Source organism: Lissotriton vulgaris, chromosome 7 (genome assembly GCF_964263255.1).
Source record: "Lissotriton vulgaris chromosome 7, aLisVul1.2, whole genome shotgun sequence".
In the NCBI taxonomy this organism is placed as follows: Eukaryota; Metazoa; Chordata; class Amphibia; order Caudata; family Salamandridae; genus Lissotriton; species Lissotriton vulgaris.
Window position 1 is genome coordinate 1266531177 of NC_141695.1, and position 16896 is coordinate 1266548072.

Here is a 16896-nt window from a genome sequence, read left to right on the forward strand (position 1 = left end):
CTTAAAAATCACAACCTCCCCAAAGTAGGGTACACCACAGGAAAGACAACCTGGAACTGAAATAGGGCATCGACTACCCACAAATCAACAACCTCCCCTCAAAAGGGTACACCGCAGGGTAGAAAACCTGGGAACTGAAATGGGCATTGACTACCCTAAAATCCACAACATCCCCCAAGTAGGGTACACCGCAGGGTAGGAAACCTGGGAACTGAAATGGGCATTGACTACCCTAAAATCCACAACATCCCCTAAGTAGGGCATGGACGCACAGACCACTACCTCAACAAACTAAAAGAAATGGGCATTGACTACCCACTCAGACACAACCACACAACCTCCCCTATGTAGGGTACACCGTAGGACCATATTCCTAGGAACAAAAATGGGGCATGGACTACCACCAAACAAATGAAGCAAAATCAAAGAGACATTGGGGCACTGACTATGTAGGGTACACCGTAGGACCATATTCCTAGGAACAAAAATGGGGCATGGACTACCACCAAACAAATGAAGCAAAATCAAAGAGACATTGGGGCACTGACTACCCACACACACACCACCAAGCACACATTTGAGAAAACCAATCTTAAAAAAAATAAGGATGAGAATTGACTACTCGGCAACATCCAACCAGGACATGACCAACACACCATACAGAATTTAAATTAGAGCAAGACAAGTTTGCCACACACCCCTTTCTAAAAAAAACTATATTGAATAATGTGCATAAATAAATGAATAAATAAATAAATCTTGCTCCGGTGAGCGACTTCTCACCCGGGATCCAAACGTCCAGACGAAAAACCAAACAGAACATACATAAGGTCAACTTGGTGTGTCCCAGCAGAAGGCTTACAGATTGAAGTGAGATCAGTACTGCTGTCCACAGTCAAAGTTGAAACTTGCCACACAAACAAGGTATTAGGTCGTTTACTGAATGCCATAACCGAAGAAAAGTCCAGGGATGAAAAGATGTGCTCCACCTTCCACAGAAACATTTCCGAAAATAACTGCATCGTAAGGAAAATTAAGAAAACACTTGCCCTCAGAACCTTTCCCTTGCCGGTAATTGCAGGCACCAGAGCTTGATAAACACCTTCGAAAACGACGATTTGTGTGGAATGTAAAAGATGCGCTCCGACTTCTATAGTTAAATTTGCCCACTTAACTGCGTCGTGAAGAAAACAAACAGCTGCCCTGAGACACGGGAAATGGAGCAAGCTGTTGTCCTGGCAACCAAACAGACACAAAATGGCCGCCACGTCAGTCATAGAGGCGTAAGGAGCGTGAGGGACGTCTCTCCAAGGAAGGCGTCGCAGGAGCAAAGAATGCGGCTTCATCAATACGCCGAAGCATTCTAGAGACGTCATCAGATGGACGGCAGGCAGGAAGCAGGGAAGATCGCCTGTGACCAACGGTCGACGATGGAGACAGCACGAAACAGGTAACTGTGCGCATGAGAAAAGCAGCGGTTGAACTGCCATTCAGCACAAATATCTTCAGTTTAAAAAACCAGCAAAAACAGTGCCTCCCCACTCGCCGGCAAAACACAGTGTGCGCCCAGCCTGCTCAAACACGCACAACGGCTCACCTTAAATGACGTCCGTGTGTAGCTCAAATCCGTTAGTTACATTGGCGCTTGAAAAGAAGGCAATCTGGGGCACAATAACACCAAAAACTTAGTACAGGTTACAACTCCCAAGAAAATGCGCAGGTGCCTCCACTAGATGCCACCACTAGCGTTAGTGAATGAGAGAGTAATTGCTCGAAGAAAGTTTGTTTTTTTAAAGTTTGGTGCTATTGTCACTAAAACTGCCAATCCAGCTGATACTTAAAGAGTGCTCCCAGTTGCGCACTGCCAACATCCTCATATGTGACTCATGAAGTAGATAGAACCAACCGTGAGACCAAGACGCTTCCCACTCAGAATGAAGGCCAGATAAAGTAGATAAATACCACAGGCCTCAGGGAAGAGCGTTGCTGGAAAGACTTTATCCAGACAGCAGCTCATCAAGTAACTTACGCCCAGATTGTAGGCTGTCCAGATGGTACAGGACACTGGTGGGGTTGGCTGGGGCGTTGCCTTTGGGTTACCATTTGACATTTGAAATTGCAAAAAGTCTTTAGTACCTTGTCTTAGTTCCTTAGTCATCCTTTGTACTTAGTTCACGCGTAGGTTCATCCTTTTAAGAAATGTCGCAAAAATGTAGTAAAGGAAGTACAGGAGTCCACTGTAGATATAGGTTCCTTTAATGTAAGTTCCTTCCAAGATTACAGGTACAGAAGTAAGACAGATAAAACCCCACCAGGAGCCAGCTCATCAGCTCAGCCTGAGTAGATCAACTGACGTTAAGAGCCAGAGAGTCACCCCAGGCATTCTATGATGTCATCAACATTCTAATCAGTAGAGTACCACAGAGAAGTAGTTTACTACACATGACTCCTTCCTGCCAAATGTAGTCACCTCCTACCATGTTGGGCAGATGTTCACTCTACTTACCTTTTTTGCCCCACTTTCTATCTCCAAGGAAGAGTAGAAGCTCCATCTCCTGGACCTAAAGGAAGCTCTTTTGTTTTACATTTGATCATATCAAAGACCATTGTATGGACTATCAGCTGTTTATCTCGTTCACTGGAGGAAAAAAGGAAAGACTGCAGAAGCAGACCATATCTTGATGGGTTATACTGTGCGTTCAGGTCTACTAGACACTAGCTAAAAGGCAGCCCTATGAGGGTTTTTGGGCTCATTCCATCAGGGCTAAGGCCGCTACTACTGTGTTGGCACACAGGAGTAAGTACCTGTCCTGTATCTGTCAAGCCGCTACATGGACGTCCCTCCTCACGTTTTCAAACCGATCCTGCTGGGACAGTTGGGTCCGTCGAGACTGGCATTTTGCCTGTTCTGTCCTTCAGGACTTTTTGGTTTGAACCAGTTCGCAGACCCACTGCCTGGAAGGTATCTATTCTAAGGTCAGGCTAGAGATCTCGATCAGCAGACCAAGTTACTTACCTTTTGGTATTGCTCTTTCTGGTAGGGACTCTATCCAACTGGTGATTCCTCACAGACCTTCCTGTCCTCCCTGCTCTGCTGAACGGGATTTTCACCCAGAAGGTTCCATTAGAATCTGCACACTGGTCACAATGGTTTTTACGTGTCTCTGCGTTTTTGGCGTGGAAATCGGTAAAAAAAAACAGATGTCAGTGTACCGGAGAGGTGCTCATAATGGCTCCTTCTTTCTTCAAACACTGATTCAGGACCAGTCGATGCCACCTACTGGCGCTCGGAGGTATTGGTCAAGATTTTCCAGATCCAGTCTAACTGCTGCGAAATATTTGAAGGTGAGGAATCTGCAGTTAAATAGTCCCTACCAGATAAGGCCTTACCCGAGGTAAGTAACTTGGTTTTAACTGCACACTTATTCTTAATATAGATCTGAAATGGCTGTTTCAACTGTAACACCGGACAGGTTTATTTTATTTTTACTCCAACTGCTTTCAAAATGAATTACATTAAAATATGTTTATAAAAACGAATTTACTTTGTGAAGTGACAAGTTCACTGCTTATTTTGGTCTGCTGCTATTAGCTACTCATTGTATAGGACGGAAATAAATCTGTTGCACATTAAGGCCTAAAATGAGGGGGCACTGTTATTTGTCCATCTTTGTTTTACTTTTTCCTATGATACTGCCTTGTATTTCATTTTTCAGTACGGATTACTTTTGAATGAATGAAGCAGAATTTATAACTGCGCAACTTAGCCCAGTTTTAAAGTTGTAATGTAAACCTAGTTGCAATGTAAACCCATCACCTAGGTATAGAAGCAAAACTCCAGTAATAATCTGAACCACTAAACTTTTAAAAACAGATATGTGCTTAATAAAATAGTCAATCTTACTTTTTCTTATTATAAACATGATCGTTTCTTATTATAAACATGATCGTTTCAGTGCATATCTGAAGATCACTGTGACTGTTATTTTAAAAAACACTAACCCTAATTTCAGCTTTGCCAAATCATTTTTAGAATTAAAGTTGGTTCAAATGTTTTTCCGCCATATGGAAGCAGTCATTCTCTAGTGTGAATGAAACAAACAAGGAAGACCTAAGCTTTCAGCAGCGTGTCTTTGAAAAGGTACAGACCATTACTGCAGGTTCCAGAGCGGGCACTTGGTAACTAAAATGGAAAAGCTTTTCAGTCAGTTGGCTTAACCAGGACCTATTTAAAGCAACTCATTTTCAACATAAATTAACAAAGTGACCACTTTGAAGGGGATACTTTTAGATTGATACAACCTTCAGTTTCCTCAAAAGCGGCCACCTCCGTGAATTCATGACTTGTCTTTGAATGTGAAACTGGATGTTTTGAATCGGTCGTTTTTGTTGTCAATATGATGTCTTTTTAGTAGTACTTGTACATTTTGCACTGCCAGGGGCACTGTTGGTGTATGTGGGTTTCTATTCTGGACCCTTTACCTCTTTGTTCCAGAGATTCCCAAGGGATTCTGGGAAGCAGCTGTCAACACCAGCTTTACCATGGACAAACACAAAGTGAAACGGCAGCGCCTCGACCGCATCTGTGAAGGTATGAGCTGCGCTCTTCGCGCCTCACTTACTCAATCTCTTTGTCTCTGTCACACTCTTCCCCCCTCCCCTTTCAGCCTCGCACTTTGCAGCCAGTCACTGTGTGTGTGGTCTCTGCAGGGATCCGGCCCCCCATCTTGAACGGCCCGATGCCCGCCCGGCCACTAGTGGCTCTTCTCGATGGGAGAGACTGCACAGTGGAGATGCCCATCCTGAAGGATGTTGCGACTGTGGCGTTCTGTGATGCGCAGTCCACGCAAGAGATCCATGAAAAGGTAAGTACATATTGACATCAGTGAAGACCACATCCTTTCTTGCCATCATAATCTTTCTACCTCCCTTCTATGCTCCCTTTCCTCCCCCACTTCTGTTCCCCCTATCCTCCCCCCCCCCGCCCTAGTGGCGGCCTGTGCAGGTAAGCGTGGTGGGATGAAAGTGACAAAGCGACGGGATATGGAATGTAAAATACATTAACATCTTGCGCTCGATGCGGCGAGTGCAAGCTATGGGGTTTTATTCATTTATTTACATTCCCTATCCCGTCCTTTGTCACTTTCACCCCCATACCGCCACTGTCCTCCCCCTTCCTGTGCGCTCTTTCTTCACCCCTTCCTGTGCGCTCTTTCTTCACCCCTTCCTGTGCGCTCTTTCTTCACCCCTTCCTGTGCGCTCTTTCTTCACCCCTTCCTGTGCGCTCTTAACCTCACCCCTTCCTGTGCCCTCTTTCCTCACCCCTTCCTGTGCCCTCTTCCCTCACCCACTTCCTCCTTCCTGAGCCCTCTTCCCTCACCACCTTCCTCCTTCCTCTACCCTCACCCCCTTCCTGTGCCCTCTGTCCTCACCCCCTTCCTGGGCCCTCTGTCCTCACCCCCTTCCTGGGCCCTCTGTCCTCACCCCCTTCCTGGGCCCTCTGTCCTCACCCCCTTCCTGGGCCCTCTGTCCTCACCCCCTTCCTGGGCCCCCTTTCCTCACCCCCTTCCTGGGCCCCCTTTCCTCACCCCCTTCCTGGGCCCCCTTTCCTCACCCCCTTCCTGGGCCCCCTTTCCTCACCCCCTTCCTGGGCCCCCTTTCCTCACCCCCTTCCTGGGCCCCCTTAACTCACCCCTTCCTGTGCCCTCTGTCCTCACCCCTTCCTGTGCCCTCTGTCCTCACCCCCTTCCTGTGCCCTCTGTCCTCACCCCCTTCCTGTGCCCTCTGTCCTCACCCCCTTCCTGTGCCCTCTGTCCTCACACCCTTCCTGTGCCCTCTTAACTCACCCCCTTCCTGGGCCCTCTTAACTCACCCCCTTCCTGGGCCCTCTTAACTCACCCCCTTCCTGTGCCCTTTTTCCCTTTTCCAGTGCCCTCTCCCTACCCTTTTCCAGTGCCCTCTCCCTACCCTTTTCCAGTGCCCTCTCCCTACCCTTTTCCAGTTTCCTCTCCCTACCCTTTTCCAGTGCCCTCTCCCCACCCTTTTCCAGTGCCCTCTCCCCACCCTTTTCCAGTGCCCTCTCCCCACCCTTTTCCAGTGCCCTCTCCCCACCCTTTTCCAGTGCCCTCTCCCCACCCTTTTCCAGTGCCCTCTCCCCACCCTTTCCCAGTGCCCTCCCCCCCTTCCTGTGCCCTCCCCCCCTTCCTGTGCCCTCCCCCCCCTTCCAGTGCCCTTCCCCCCCCTTCCAGTGCCCTCCCCCCCTTCCAGTGCCCTCCCCCCCTTCCAGTGCCCTCCCCCCCTTCCAGTGCCCTCCCCCCCCCTTCCAGTGCCCTCCCCCCCCTTCCAGTGCCCTCCCCCCCCTTCCAGTGCCCTCCCCCCCTTCCAGTGCCCTCCCCCCTTCCAGTGCCCTCCCCCCTTCCAGTGCCCTCCCCCCCCTTCCAGTGCCCTCCCCCCCCTTCCAGTGCCCTCCCCCCCTTCCAGTGCCCTCCCCCCCACCCCTTCCAGTGTCCTTCCCCCCCCCCCCCTCCCCTTCCAGTGTCCTCCCCCCTCCCCTTCCAGTGTCCTCCCCCCACCCTTTTCCAGTGTCCTTCTCTCTCCGCCCTCCCCCTCTTTTCCGGTGCCCTCTTCTCCCTTTCGGTGCCATCTTATCCCCTCCCCCCTGTCAGGTGCCCTCTTCCCCCTCTCCACTTGTGCCCCCCCCCCCTTTTTTTCCGGTGCCCTCTTTGCTCCCCTCTCTCCTTTCCTGTGCCCTCTCCCCCCCCTGCACCCTTTCCTCCTCCTTCCTGTGCCCTCTTCTTCTCCCTGCCCCCTTTTCTGGTGCCCTCTTCTCCCCCCCCCCCCTTTCCGGTGCCCTCTTCTCTCCCCCCCCCCCTTTTCCGGTGCGCTCTTCTCTCCCCCCCCCCCCTTTTCCGATGCTCTCTTCCCCCCCCCCCCCCCTTTTTCCGGTGCTCTCTTCTCCTCCCCCCCCTTTTTCCGGTGCACTCTTCTCCCCCCCCCCCTTTTCCGTTGCACTATTCTCTCACCCCCCCTTTTCCGGTGCTCTCTTCTCCTCCTCCCCCCCCCCCCCCCCCCCCCCACCCCCACCTTTCCGGTGCACTCTTCTCCTCCCCCCCCCCCCCCCCCACCTTTCCGGTGCACTCCTCTCCTCCCCCCCCCCCCCCTTTCCGGTGCACTCTTCTCCTCCCCCCCCTTTTCCGTTGCTCTCTTCTCTCCCCCCCCCTTCCCTTCCAGTGCTCTTCTCCCCCCCCTTTTCCGTTGCACTATTCTCTCACCCCCCCCCCTTTTCCGGTGCACTCTTCTCCTCCCCCCCCCCCCCCCCTTTTCCGGTGCACTCTTCTCCTCCCCCCCCCCCCCCCCTTTTCCAGTGCACTCTTCTCCTCCCCCCCCCCCTTTTCCGGTGCACTCTTCTCCCCCCCCCCCCCCTTTTCCGTTGCTCTCTTCTCTCCCCCCCCCCCCCTTTTCCGTTGCTCTCTTTTCTCTCCCCCCCCTTCCAGTGCTCTCTTCTCCCCCCCCTTTTCCAGTGCACTATTCTCTCCCCGCCCTCTTTTCCTGTGCTCTCTTCTCCCATTCCCCCCCCTCTTTGCGGTGCCCTCTTCTCCCATTCCCCCCCTTTTCAGTGCCATCTTAACCCCCTCCCCTTTTTCCGGTGCCCTCCCCCCCCCCCTTTTCCAGTGCCCTCTCCCCCCCCCCTTTTCCGGTGCCCTCTCCCCCCCTTTTCCGGTGCCCTCTCCCCCCCTTTTCCGGTGCCCTCTCCCCCCCCTTTCCAGTGCCCCCCCCTTTTCCAGTGCCCTCTTTCCCCCTTCCTGTGCCCTTTTTTCTTCTCTTCCCCCCCCCCCTTTCAGGTGCCCTCTTCTCCGTCTCCACTTGTGCTCTCCCCCCCCCCCTTTTTTTCCGGTACCCTCTTTCCTCCCCTCCCTTTTTCTGGTGCCATCTTTCCTCCCCTCTCTCCTTTCCCATGCCCTCTCCCCCCCCTTTCCTCCTCCTTCCTTACCCCTCTTCCCCCCCCTTTTTTCAGGTGCCCTCTTTCTTTCCCCTTTTCCAGTGCCCTCTTCTCCCCCCCCGCCCCCTTTTCCAGTGCCCTCTTCTTCTCCCCCCCCCCTTTCCGTTGCCCTCTTCTCCTCCCTCCCCCCCCCTTTTCCGGTGCCCTCTTCTCCTCCCTCCCCCTCTTTTCCGGTGCCCTCTTCCCCTCTCCCCCCCCCCCTTTCCGGTGCTCTCTTCTTCTCCCCCCCCCCTTTTCCGGTGCTCTCTTCTTCTCCTCCCCCCTTTCAGGTGCCTTTCTCCCCCCCCTTTCCGGTGCACTCTTCTCCTTCCGCCCACTCCTTTCCAGTGCACTATTCTCTCCCCCACCCCCTTTTCCTGTGCCCTCTTTCCCCCCCCCCCTCCTTGCGGTGCCTTCTTCTCCCATCCCCCCCCTTTCAGTCCCATCTTAACACCCCTCTCCCCTTTTCCGGTGCCCTCCTTCCCCCCCCCCCCTTCCAGTGCCCTCCCCCCCTTCCAGTGCCCTCCCCCCCTTCCAGTGCCCTCCCCCCCTTCCAGTGCCCTCCCCCCCTTCCAGTGCCCTCCCCCCCCCTTCCAGTGCCCTCCCCCCCCTTCCAGTGCCCTCCCCCCCCTTCCAGTGCCCTCCCCCCCTTCCAGTGCCCTCCCCCCTTCCAGTGCCCTCCCCCCTTCCAGTGCCCTCCCCCCCCTTCCAGTGCCCTCCCCCCCCTTCCAGTGCCCTCCCCCCCTTCCAGTGCCCTCCCCCCCACCCCTTCCAGTGTCCTTCCCCCCCCCCCCCCTCCCCTTCCAGTGTCCTCCCCCCTCCCCTTCCAGTGTCCTCCCCCCACCCTTTTCCAGTGTCCTTCTCTCTCCGCCCTCCCCCTCTTTTCCGGTGCCCTCTTCTCCCTTTCGGTGCCATCTTATCCCCTCCCCCCTGTCAGGTGCCCTCTTCCCCCTCTCCACTTGTGCCCCCCCCCCTTTTTTTCCGGTGCCCTCTTTGCTCCCCTCTCTCCTTTCCTGTGCCCTCTCCCCCCCCTGCACCCTTTCCTCCTCCTTCCTGTGCCCTCTTCTTCTCCCTGCCCCCTTTTCTGGTGCCCTCTTCTCCCCCCCCCCCTTTCCGGTGCCCTCTTCTCTCCCCCCCCCCCCTTTTCCGGTGCGCTCTTCTCTCCCCCCCCCCCTTTTCCGATGCTCTCTTCCCCCCCCCCCCCCTTTTTCCGGTGCTCTCTTCTCCTCCCCCCCCTTTTTCCGGTGCACTCTTCTCCCCCCCCCCCTTTTCCGTTGCACTATTCTCTCACCCCCCCTTTTCCGGTGCTCTCTTCTCCTCCTCCCCCCCCCCCCCCCCCCCCCCACCCCCACCTTTCCGGTGCACTCTTCTCCTCCCCCCCCCCCCCCCCCCACCTTTCCGGTGCACTCCTCTCCTCCCCCCCCCCCCCCCCTTTCCGGTGCACTCTTCTCCTCCCCCCCCTTTTCCGTTGCTCTCTTCTCTCCCCCCCCCTTCCCTTCCAGTGCTCTTCTCCCCCCCCTTTTCCGTTGCACTATTCTCTCACCCCCCCCCCTTTTCCGGTGCACTCTTCTCCTCCCCCCCCCCCCCCCCTTTTCCGGTGCACTCTTCTCCTCCCCCCCCCCCTTTTCCAGTGCACTCTTCTCCTCCCCCCCCCCCTTTTCCGGTGCACTCTTCTCCCCCCCCCCCCCCTTTTCCGTTGCTCTCTTCTCTCCCCCCCCCCCCCTTTTCCGTTGCTCTCTTTTCTCTCCCCCCCCTTCCAGTGCTCTCTTCTCCCCCCCCTTTTCCAGTGCACTATTCTCTCCCCGCCCTCTTTTCCTGTGCTCTCTTCTCCCATTCCCCCCCCTCTTTGCGGTGCCCTCTTCTCCCATTCCCCCCCTTTTCAGTGCCATCTTAACCCCCTCCCCTTTTTCCGGTGCCCTCCCCCCCCCCCCTTTTCCAGTGCCCTCTCCCCCCCCCCTTTTCCGGTGCCCTCTCCCCCCCTTTTCCGGTGCCCTCTCCCCCCCTTTTCCGGTGCCCTCTCCCCCCCCTTTCCAGTGCCCCCCCCTTTTCCAGTGCCCTCTTTCCCCCTTCCTGTGCCCTTTTTTCTTCTCTTCCCCCCCCCCCTTTCAGGTGCCCTCTTCTCCGTCTCCACTTGTGCTCTCCCCCCCCCCCCTTTTTTTCCGGTACCCTCTTTCCTCCCCTCCCTTTTTCTGGTGCCATCTTTCCTCCCCTCTCTCCTTTCCCATGCCCTCTCCCCCCCCTTTCCTCCTCCTTCCTTACCCCTCTTCCCCCCCCTTTTTTCAGGTGCCCTCTTTCTTTCCCCTTTTCCAGTGCCCTCTTCTCCCCCCCCGCCCCCTTTTCCAGTGCCCTCTTCTTCTCCCCCCCCCCTTTCCGTTGCCCTCTTCTCCTCCCTCCCCCCCCCTTTTCCGGTGCCCTCTTCTCCTCCCTCCCCCTCTTTTCCGGTGCCCTCTTCCCCTCTCCCCCCCCCCTTTCCGGTGCTCTCTTCTTCTCCCCCCCCCCCTTTTCCGGTGCTCTCTTCTTCTCCTCCCCCCTTTCAGGTGCCTTTCTCCCCCCCCTTTCCGGTGCACTCTTCTCCTTCCGCCCACTCCTTTCCAGTGCACTATTCTCTCCCCCACCCCCTTTTCCTGTGCCCTCTTTCCCCCCCCCCCTCCTTGCGGTGCCTTCTTCTCCCATCCCCCCCCTTTCAGTCCCATCTTAACACCCCTCTCCCCTTTTCCGGTGCCCTCCTTCCCCCCCCCCCCTTCCAGTGCCCTCCCCCCCTTCCAGTGCCCTCCCCCCCTTCCAGTGCCCCCCCCCCCCTTCCAGTGCCCTCCCCCCCTTCCAGTGCCCCCCCCCCCTTCCAGTGCCCTCCCCCCCCTTCCAGTGCCCTCCCCCCCTTCCAGTGCCCTCCCCCCTTCCAGTGCCCTCCCCCTTCCAGTGCCCTCCCCCTTCCAGTGCCCTCCCCCCCTTCCAGTGCCCCCCCCTTCCAGTGCCCTCCCCCCCTTCCAGTGCCCTCCCCCCACCCCTTCCAGTGTCCTTCCCCCCCCCCCTCCCCTTCCAGTGTCCTCCCCCCTCCCCTTCCAGTGTCCTCCCCCCACCCTTTTCCAGTGTCCTTCTCTCTCCGCCCTCCCCCTCTTTTCCGGTGCCCTCTTCTCCCTTTCGGTGCCATCTTATCCCCTCCCCCCTGTCAGGTGCCCTCTTCCCCCTCTCCACTTGTGCCCCCCCCCCCCTTTTTTTCCGGTGCCCTCTTTGCTCCCCTCTCTCCTTTCCTGTGCCCTCTCCCCCCCCTGCACCCTTTCCTCCTCCTTCCTGTGCCCTCTTCTTCTCCCTGCCCCCTTTTCTGGTGCCCTCTTCTCCCCCCCCCCTTTCCGGTGCCCTCTTCTCTCCCCCCCCCCCCTTTTCCGGTGCGCTCTTCTCTCCCCCCCCCCCCTTTTCCGATGCTCTCTTCCCCCCCCCCTTTTTCCGGTGCTCTCTTCTCCTCCCCCCCCCTTTTTCCGGTGCACTCTTCTCCCCCCCCCCCCTTTTCCGTTGCACTATTCTCTCACCCCCCCTTTTCCGGTGCTCTCTTCTCCTCCTCCCCCCCCCCCCCCCCACCCCCACCTTTCCGGTGCACTCTTCTCCTCCCCCCCCCCCCACCTTTCCGGTGCACTCCTCTCCTCCCCCCCCCCCCCTTTCCGGTGCACTCTTCTCCTCCCCCCCCTTTTCCGTTGCTCTCTTCTCTCCCCCCCCTTCCCTTCCAGTGCTCTTCTCCCCCCCCTTTTCCGTTGCACTATTCTCTCACCCCCCCCCCTTTTCCGGTGCACTCTTCTCCTCCCCCCCCCCCTTTTCCGGTGCACTCTTCTCCTCCCCCCCCCCCTTTTCCAGTGCACTCTTCTCCTCCCCCCCCCCCCCCTTTTCCGGTGCACTCTTCTCCCCCCCCCCCCCTTTTCCGTTGCTCTCTTCTCCCCCCCCCTTTTCCAGTGCACTATTCTCTCCCCGCCCTCTTTTCCTGTGCTCTCTTCTCCCATTCCCCCCCCTCTTTGCGGTGCCCTCTTCTCCCATTCCCCCCCCTTTTCAGTGCCATCTTAACCCCCTCCCCTTTTTCCGGTGCCCTCTCCCCCCCCCCCCTTTTCCAGTGCCCTCTCCCCCCCCCCTTTTCCGGTGCCCTCTCCCCCCCTTTTCCGGTGCCCTCTCCCCCCCTTTTCCGGTGCCCTCTCCCCCCCCTTTCCAGTGCCCCCCCCTTTTCCAGTGCCCTCTTTCCCCCTTCCTGTGCCCTTTTTTCTTCTCTTCCCCCCCCCCCCTTTCAGGTGCCCTCTTCTCCGTCTCCACTTGTGCTCTCCCCCCCCCCCCTTTTTTTCCGGTACCCTCTTTCCTCCCCTCCCTTTTTCTGGTGCCATCTTTCCTCCCCTCTCTCCTTTCCCATGCCCTCTCCCCCCCCTTTCCTCCTCCTTCCTTACCCCTCTTCCCCCCCCTTTTTTCAGGTGCCCTCTTTCTTTCCCCTTTTCCAGTGCCCTCTTCTCCCCCCCCGCCCCCTTTTCCAGTGCCCTCTTCTTCTCCCCCCCCCCCTTTCCGTTGCCCTCTTCTCCTCCCTCCCCCCCCTTTTCCGGTGCCCTCTTCTCCTCCCTCCCCCTCTTTTCCGGTGCCCTCTTCCCCTCTCCCCCCCCCCTTTCCGGTGCTCTCTTCTTCTCCCCCCCCCCCCCCCCCCTTTTCCGGTGCTCTCTTCTTCTCCTCCCCCCTTTCAGGTGCCTTTCTCCCCCCCCTTTCCGGTGCACTCTTCTCCTTCCGCCCACTCCTTTCCAGTGCACTATTCTCTCCCCCACCCCCTTTTCCTGTGCCCTCTTTCCCCCCCCCCCTCCTTGCGGTGCCTTCTTCTCCCATCCCCCCCCTTTCAGTCCCATCTTAACACCCCTCTCCCCTTTTCCGGTGCCCTCCTTCCCCCCCCCCCTTCCAGTGCCCTCCTTCCCCCCCCCCCTTCCAGTGCCCTCTTTACTCCCCCTCCTGTGCACCCTTTACTCCTCCCCCTTCTGTGCCCTTTTTCTTCTCTCCCCCCCCCCTTCCATTGCCTTCTTTCTTCCCCCTCCCCTTTTCTGGTGCCCTCTTCACCCCCCTATCCAGTGCCCTCTTCTCTTCCCCCGTTTTTCCAGTGTCGTCCTCTCTCCGCGCCCCCCCCCTTTTCAAATGCCCTCTTCTCCCTCTTTACTTGTGCCCCCCCTTTTTTCCGGTGCCCTCTTCCCTCCCCTCCCCCTTTTTTCCGGTGCCCTCTTCCCCCCCCCCTGCACCCTTTTCTCCTCCTTCCTGTGCCCTCTTTCGTCCCCCCCAGCCCCCTTTTCCGGTGCCCTCTTGCCCCCCCCTTTCCGGTGCCCTCCTGTCCCCCTTTTCCGGTGCCCTGTTGTCCCCCCCCCTTTCCAGTGCCGTCTTGTCCCCCCCCCTTTTCTGGTGCCCTCTTGTCCCCCCCCCTTTTCCGGTGCCCTCTTGTCCCCCCCCCCTCCTTTTCCGGCCGGTGCCCTCTTGTCCCCCCCCTCCTTTTCCGGCCGGTGCCCTCTTGTCCCCCCCCTCCTTTTCCGGCCGGTGCCCTCTTGTCCCCCCCCTCTCCTTTTCCGGTGCCCTCTTGTCCCCCCCTCTCCTTTTCCGGTGCCCTCTTGTCCCCCCCTCTCCTTTTCCAGTGCCCTCTTGTCCCCCCCCCTCCTTTTCCGGTGCCCTCTTGTCCCCCCCTCCTTTTCCGGTGCCCTCTTGTCCCCCCCCCTTTCCAGTGCCGTCTTGTCCCCCCCCCTTTTCTGGTGCCCTCTTGTCACCCCCCTTTTCCGGTGCCCTCTTGTCCCCCCCTCCTTTTCCGGCCGGTGCCCTCTTGTCCCCCCCCCTCCTTTTCCGGTGCCCTCTTGTCCCCCCCCCCCTCCTTTTCCGGTGCCCTCTTGTCCCCCCCTCCTTTTCCGGTGCCCTCTTGTCCCCCCCTCCTTTTCCGGTGCCCTCTTGTCCCCCCCCTCCTTTTCCGGTGCCCTCTTGTCCCCCCCCTCCTTTTCCGGTGCCCTCTTGTCCCCCCCCTCCTTTTCCGGTGCCCTCTTGTCCCCCCCTCCTTTTCCGGTGCCCTCTTGTCCCCCCCCTCCTTTTCCGGTGCCCTCTTGTCCCCCCCTCCTTTTCCGGTGCCCTCTTGTCCCCCCCTCCTTTTCCGGTGCCCTCTTGTCTCCCCCCCCTCCTTTTCCGGTGCCCTCTTGTCTCCCCCCCCCCTCCTTTTCCGGTGCCCTCTTGTCTCCCCCCCCCCCCCTCCTTTTCCGGTGCCCTCTTGTCTCCCCCCCCCCCCTCCTTTTCCGGTGCCCTCTTGTCCCCCCCCTCCTTTTACGGTGCCCTCTTGTCCCCCCCCCCCCCTTTTCCGGTGCCCTCTTGTCCCCCCCCCCTTTTCCAGTGCCCTCTTGTCCCCCCCTTTTCCAGTGCCCTCTTGTCCCCCCCTTTTCCAGTGCCCTCTTGTCCCCCCCTTTTCCAGTGCCCTCTTGTCCCCCCCTTTTCCAGTGCCCTCTTGTCCCCCCCTTTTCCAGTGCCCTCTTGTCCCCCCCTTTTCCAGTGCCCTCTTGTCCCCCCTTTTCCAGTGCCCTCTTGCCCCCCCCTTTTCCAGTGCCCTCCTGTCTCCCTTTTCCGGTGCCCTCTTGTCCCCCCCTTTCCGGTGCCCTCCTGTCCCCCTTTTCCGGTGCCCTCTTGTCCCCCCCCCTTTCCGGTGCCCTCTTGTCCCCTCCCTTTCCGGTGCCCTCCTGTCCCCCTTTTCCGGTGCCGTCTTGTCCCCCCCCTTTCCAGTGCCGTCTTGTCCCCCCCCTTTTCTGGTGCCCTCTTGTCCCCCCCCTTTTCCGGTGCCCTCTTGTCCCCCCCTCCTTTTCCGGCCGGTGCCCTCTTGTCCCCCCCCCCCCTCCTTTTCCGGCCGGTGCCCTCTTGTCCCCCCCCCCCCTCCTTTTCCGGCCGGTGCCCTCTTGTCCCCCACCCCCCTCCTTTTCCGGTGCCCTCTTGTCCCCCCCCTCCTTTTCCGGTGCCCTCTTGTCCCCCCCCTCTCCTTTTCCGGTGCCCTCTTGTCCCCCCCTCTCCTTTTCCGGTGCCCTCTTGTCCCCCCCTCTCCTTTTCCGGTGCCCTCTTGTCCCCCCCCCCTCCTTTTCCGGTGCCCTCTTGTCCCCCCCCCCCCTCCTTTTCCGGTGCCCTCTTGTCCCCCCCCCCTCCTTTTCCGGTGCCCTCTTGTCCCCCCCTCCTTTTCCGGTGCCCTCTTGTCCCCCCCCCTCCTTTTCCGGTGCCCTCTTGTCCCCCCCCCTCCTTTTCCGGTGCCCTCTTGTCCCCCCCCTCCTTTTCCGGTGCCCTCTTGTCTCCCCCCCCCCTCCTTTTCCGGTGCCCTCTTGCCCCCCCCCTTTTCCAGTGCCCTCCTGTCTCCCTTTTCCGGTGCCCTCTTGTCCCCCCCCTTTCCGGTGCCCTCCTGTCCCCCTTTTCCGGTGCCCTCTTGTCCCCCCCCCTTTCCGGTGCCCTCTTGTCCCCCCCCCCTTTCCGGTGCCCTCCTGTCCCCCTTTTCCGGTGCCCTCCTGTCCCCCCCCCTTTCCGGTGCCCTCCTGTCCCCCCTTTCCGGTGCCGTCTTGTCCCCCCCCCTTTCCAGTGCCGTCTTGTCCCCCCCCCCCTTTTCTGGTGCCCTCTTGTCCCCCCCCTTTTCCGGTGCCCTCTTGTCCCCCCTCCTTTTCCGGCCGGTGCCCTCTTGTCCCCCCCCCCCTCCTTTTCCGGTGCCCTCTTGTCCCCCCCCCCCTCCTTTTCCGGTGCCCTCTTGTCCCCCCCCCTCCTTTTCCGGTGCCCTCTTGTCCCCCCCCCCCTCCTTTTCCGGTGCCCTCTTGTCCCCCCCCCTCCTTTTCCGGTGCCCTCTTGTCCCCCCCCCCTCCTTTTCCGGTGCCCTCTTGTCCCCCCCCCCTCCTTTTCCGGTGCCCTCTTGTCCCCCCCCCCCCTCCTTTTCCGGTGCCCTCTTGTCCCCCCCCCTCCTTTTCCGGTGCCCTCTTGTCCCCCCCCTCCCTTTTCCGGTGCCCTCTTGTCCCCACCCCCTTTTCCGGTGCCCTCTTGTCCCCCCCTTTTCCAGTGTCCTCTTGTCCCCACCCCCTTTTCCGGTGCCCTTGTCCCCCCCTTTTCCGGTGCCCTCTTGTCCCCCCCCCCCCCCTTTTCCGGTGCCCTCTTGTCCCCCCCCCCCTTTTCCAGTGCCCTCTTGTCCCCCACCCTTTTCCTGTGCCCTCTTGTCCCCCCCCTTTTCCGGTGCCCTCTTGTCCCCCCCCCCCCTTTTCCGGTGCCCTCTTGTCCCCCCCTCTTCTCCTACCCCGTCCCCCCTGGCTTTTCCGGTGCCCTCTTCTCCTACCCCCACTCCCCTTTTCCGGGGCCCTCTTCTCCCACCCCCCTTTTCTGGTGCCCTCTTCTCCCACCCCCCTTTTCCGGTGCCCTCTTCTCCCACCCCCCTTTTCCGGTGCCCTCTTCTCCCACCCCCCTTTTCCGGTGCCCTCTTCTCCTCCCCCCCCCCCCCTTTCTGGTGCTCTTCTTTTCACCCCCCCTTTCCCGGTGCACTATTCTCTCCCCCTGCCCCCTTTTCCGGTGCCCTCTTTCTGCCCCCCCCCCCCCCCCCTTTTCGGGGGCCTCTTCTCCCATCCCCTCCTTTCAGTGCCATCTTAACCCCCCTCCCCACCCTTTTTCCGGTACCCTTTTTCCTCCCCTCCCCCCTTTTACGGTGCCCTCTTCTTCCCCCCCCTTCCAGTGCCCTCTTTCCTCCCCCCCCCCTTCTCGTGCCCCCTTACTGCCCCCCTTTCCTCCCCCACTGCTCTGAGCCTTTCTTCCCCCTTACTCCTTTGTTGCCCCTCTTTCCTTGTCTGCCCTTGCCCCCCCGGCTGTGGCCCAGCAATCCAGGGTGTCCTTTCAGGGGGGCTTCCTCACTATGCTGTGGCATTTTGTGGTGACAGATCTTGTGTGCTCTTCCCCTA

At 59.0% G+C, this 16896-nt stretch overlaps 1 protein-coding gene across 2 annotated transcripts in view; it reads left to right on the plus strand.

The window, feature by feature from the left end:
- Positions 1-16896, plus strand: part of LOC147703388 (C-terminal-binding protein 2) — a 182237-nt gene that overhangs the window by 76831 nt on the left and 88510 nt on the right. Inside the window, exons 4-5 of one of the 2 annotated variants that reach the window (XM_086931830.1) lie at positions 4496-4591; positions 4711-4865. In XM_086931830.1, the coding sequence (XP_086787956.1) occupies positions 4543-4591; positions 4711-4865 (204 nt within the window). In that variant the 5' untranslated portion in view covers positions 4496-4542. Of the gene's footprint in view, positions 1-4495; positions 4592-4667; positions 4866-16896 lie in introns of both variants that reach the window. The other variant, XM_086931829.1, reaches the window with a different exon arrangement.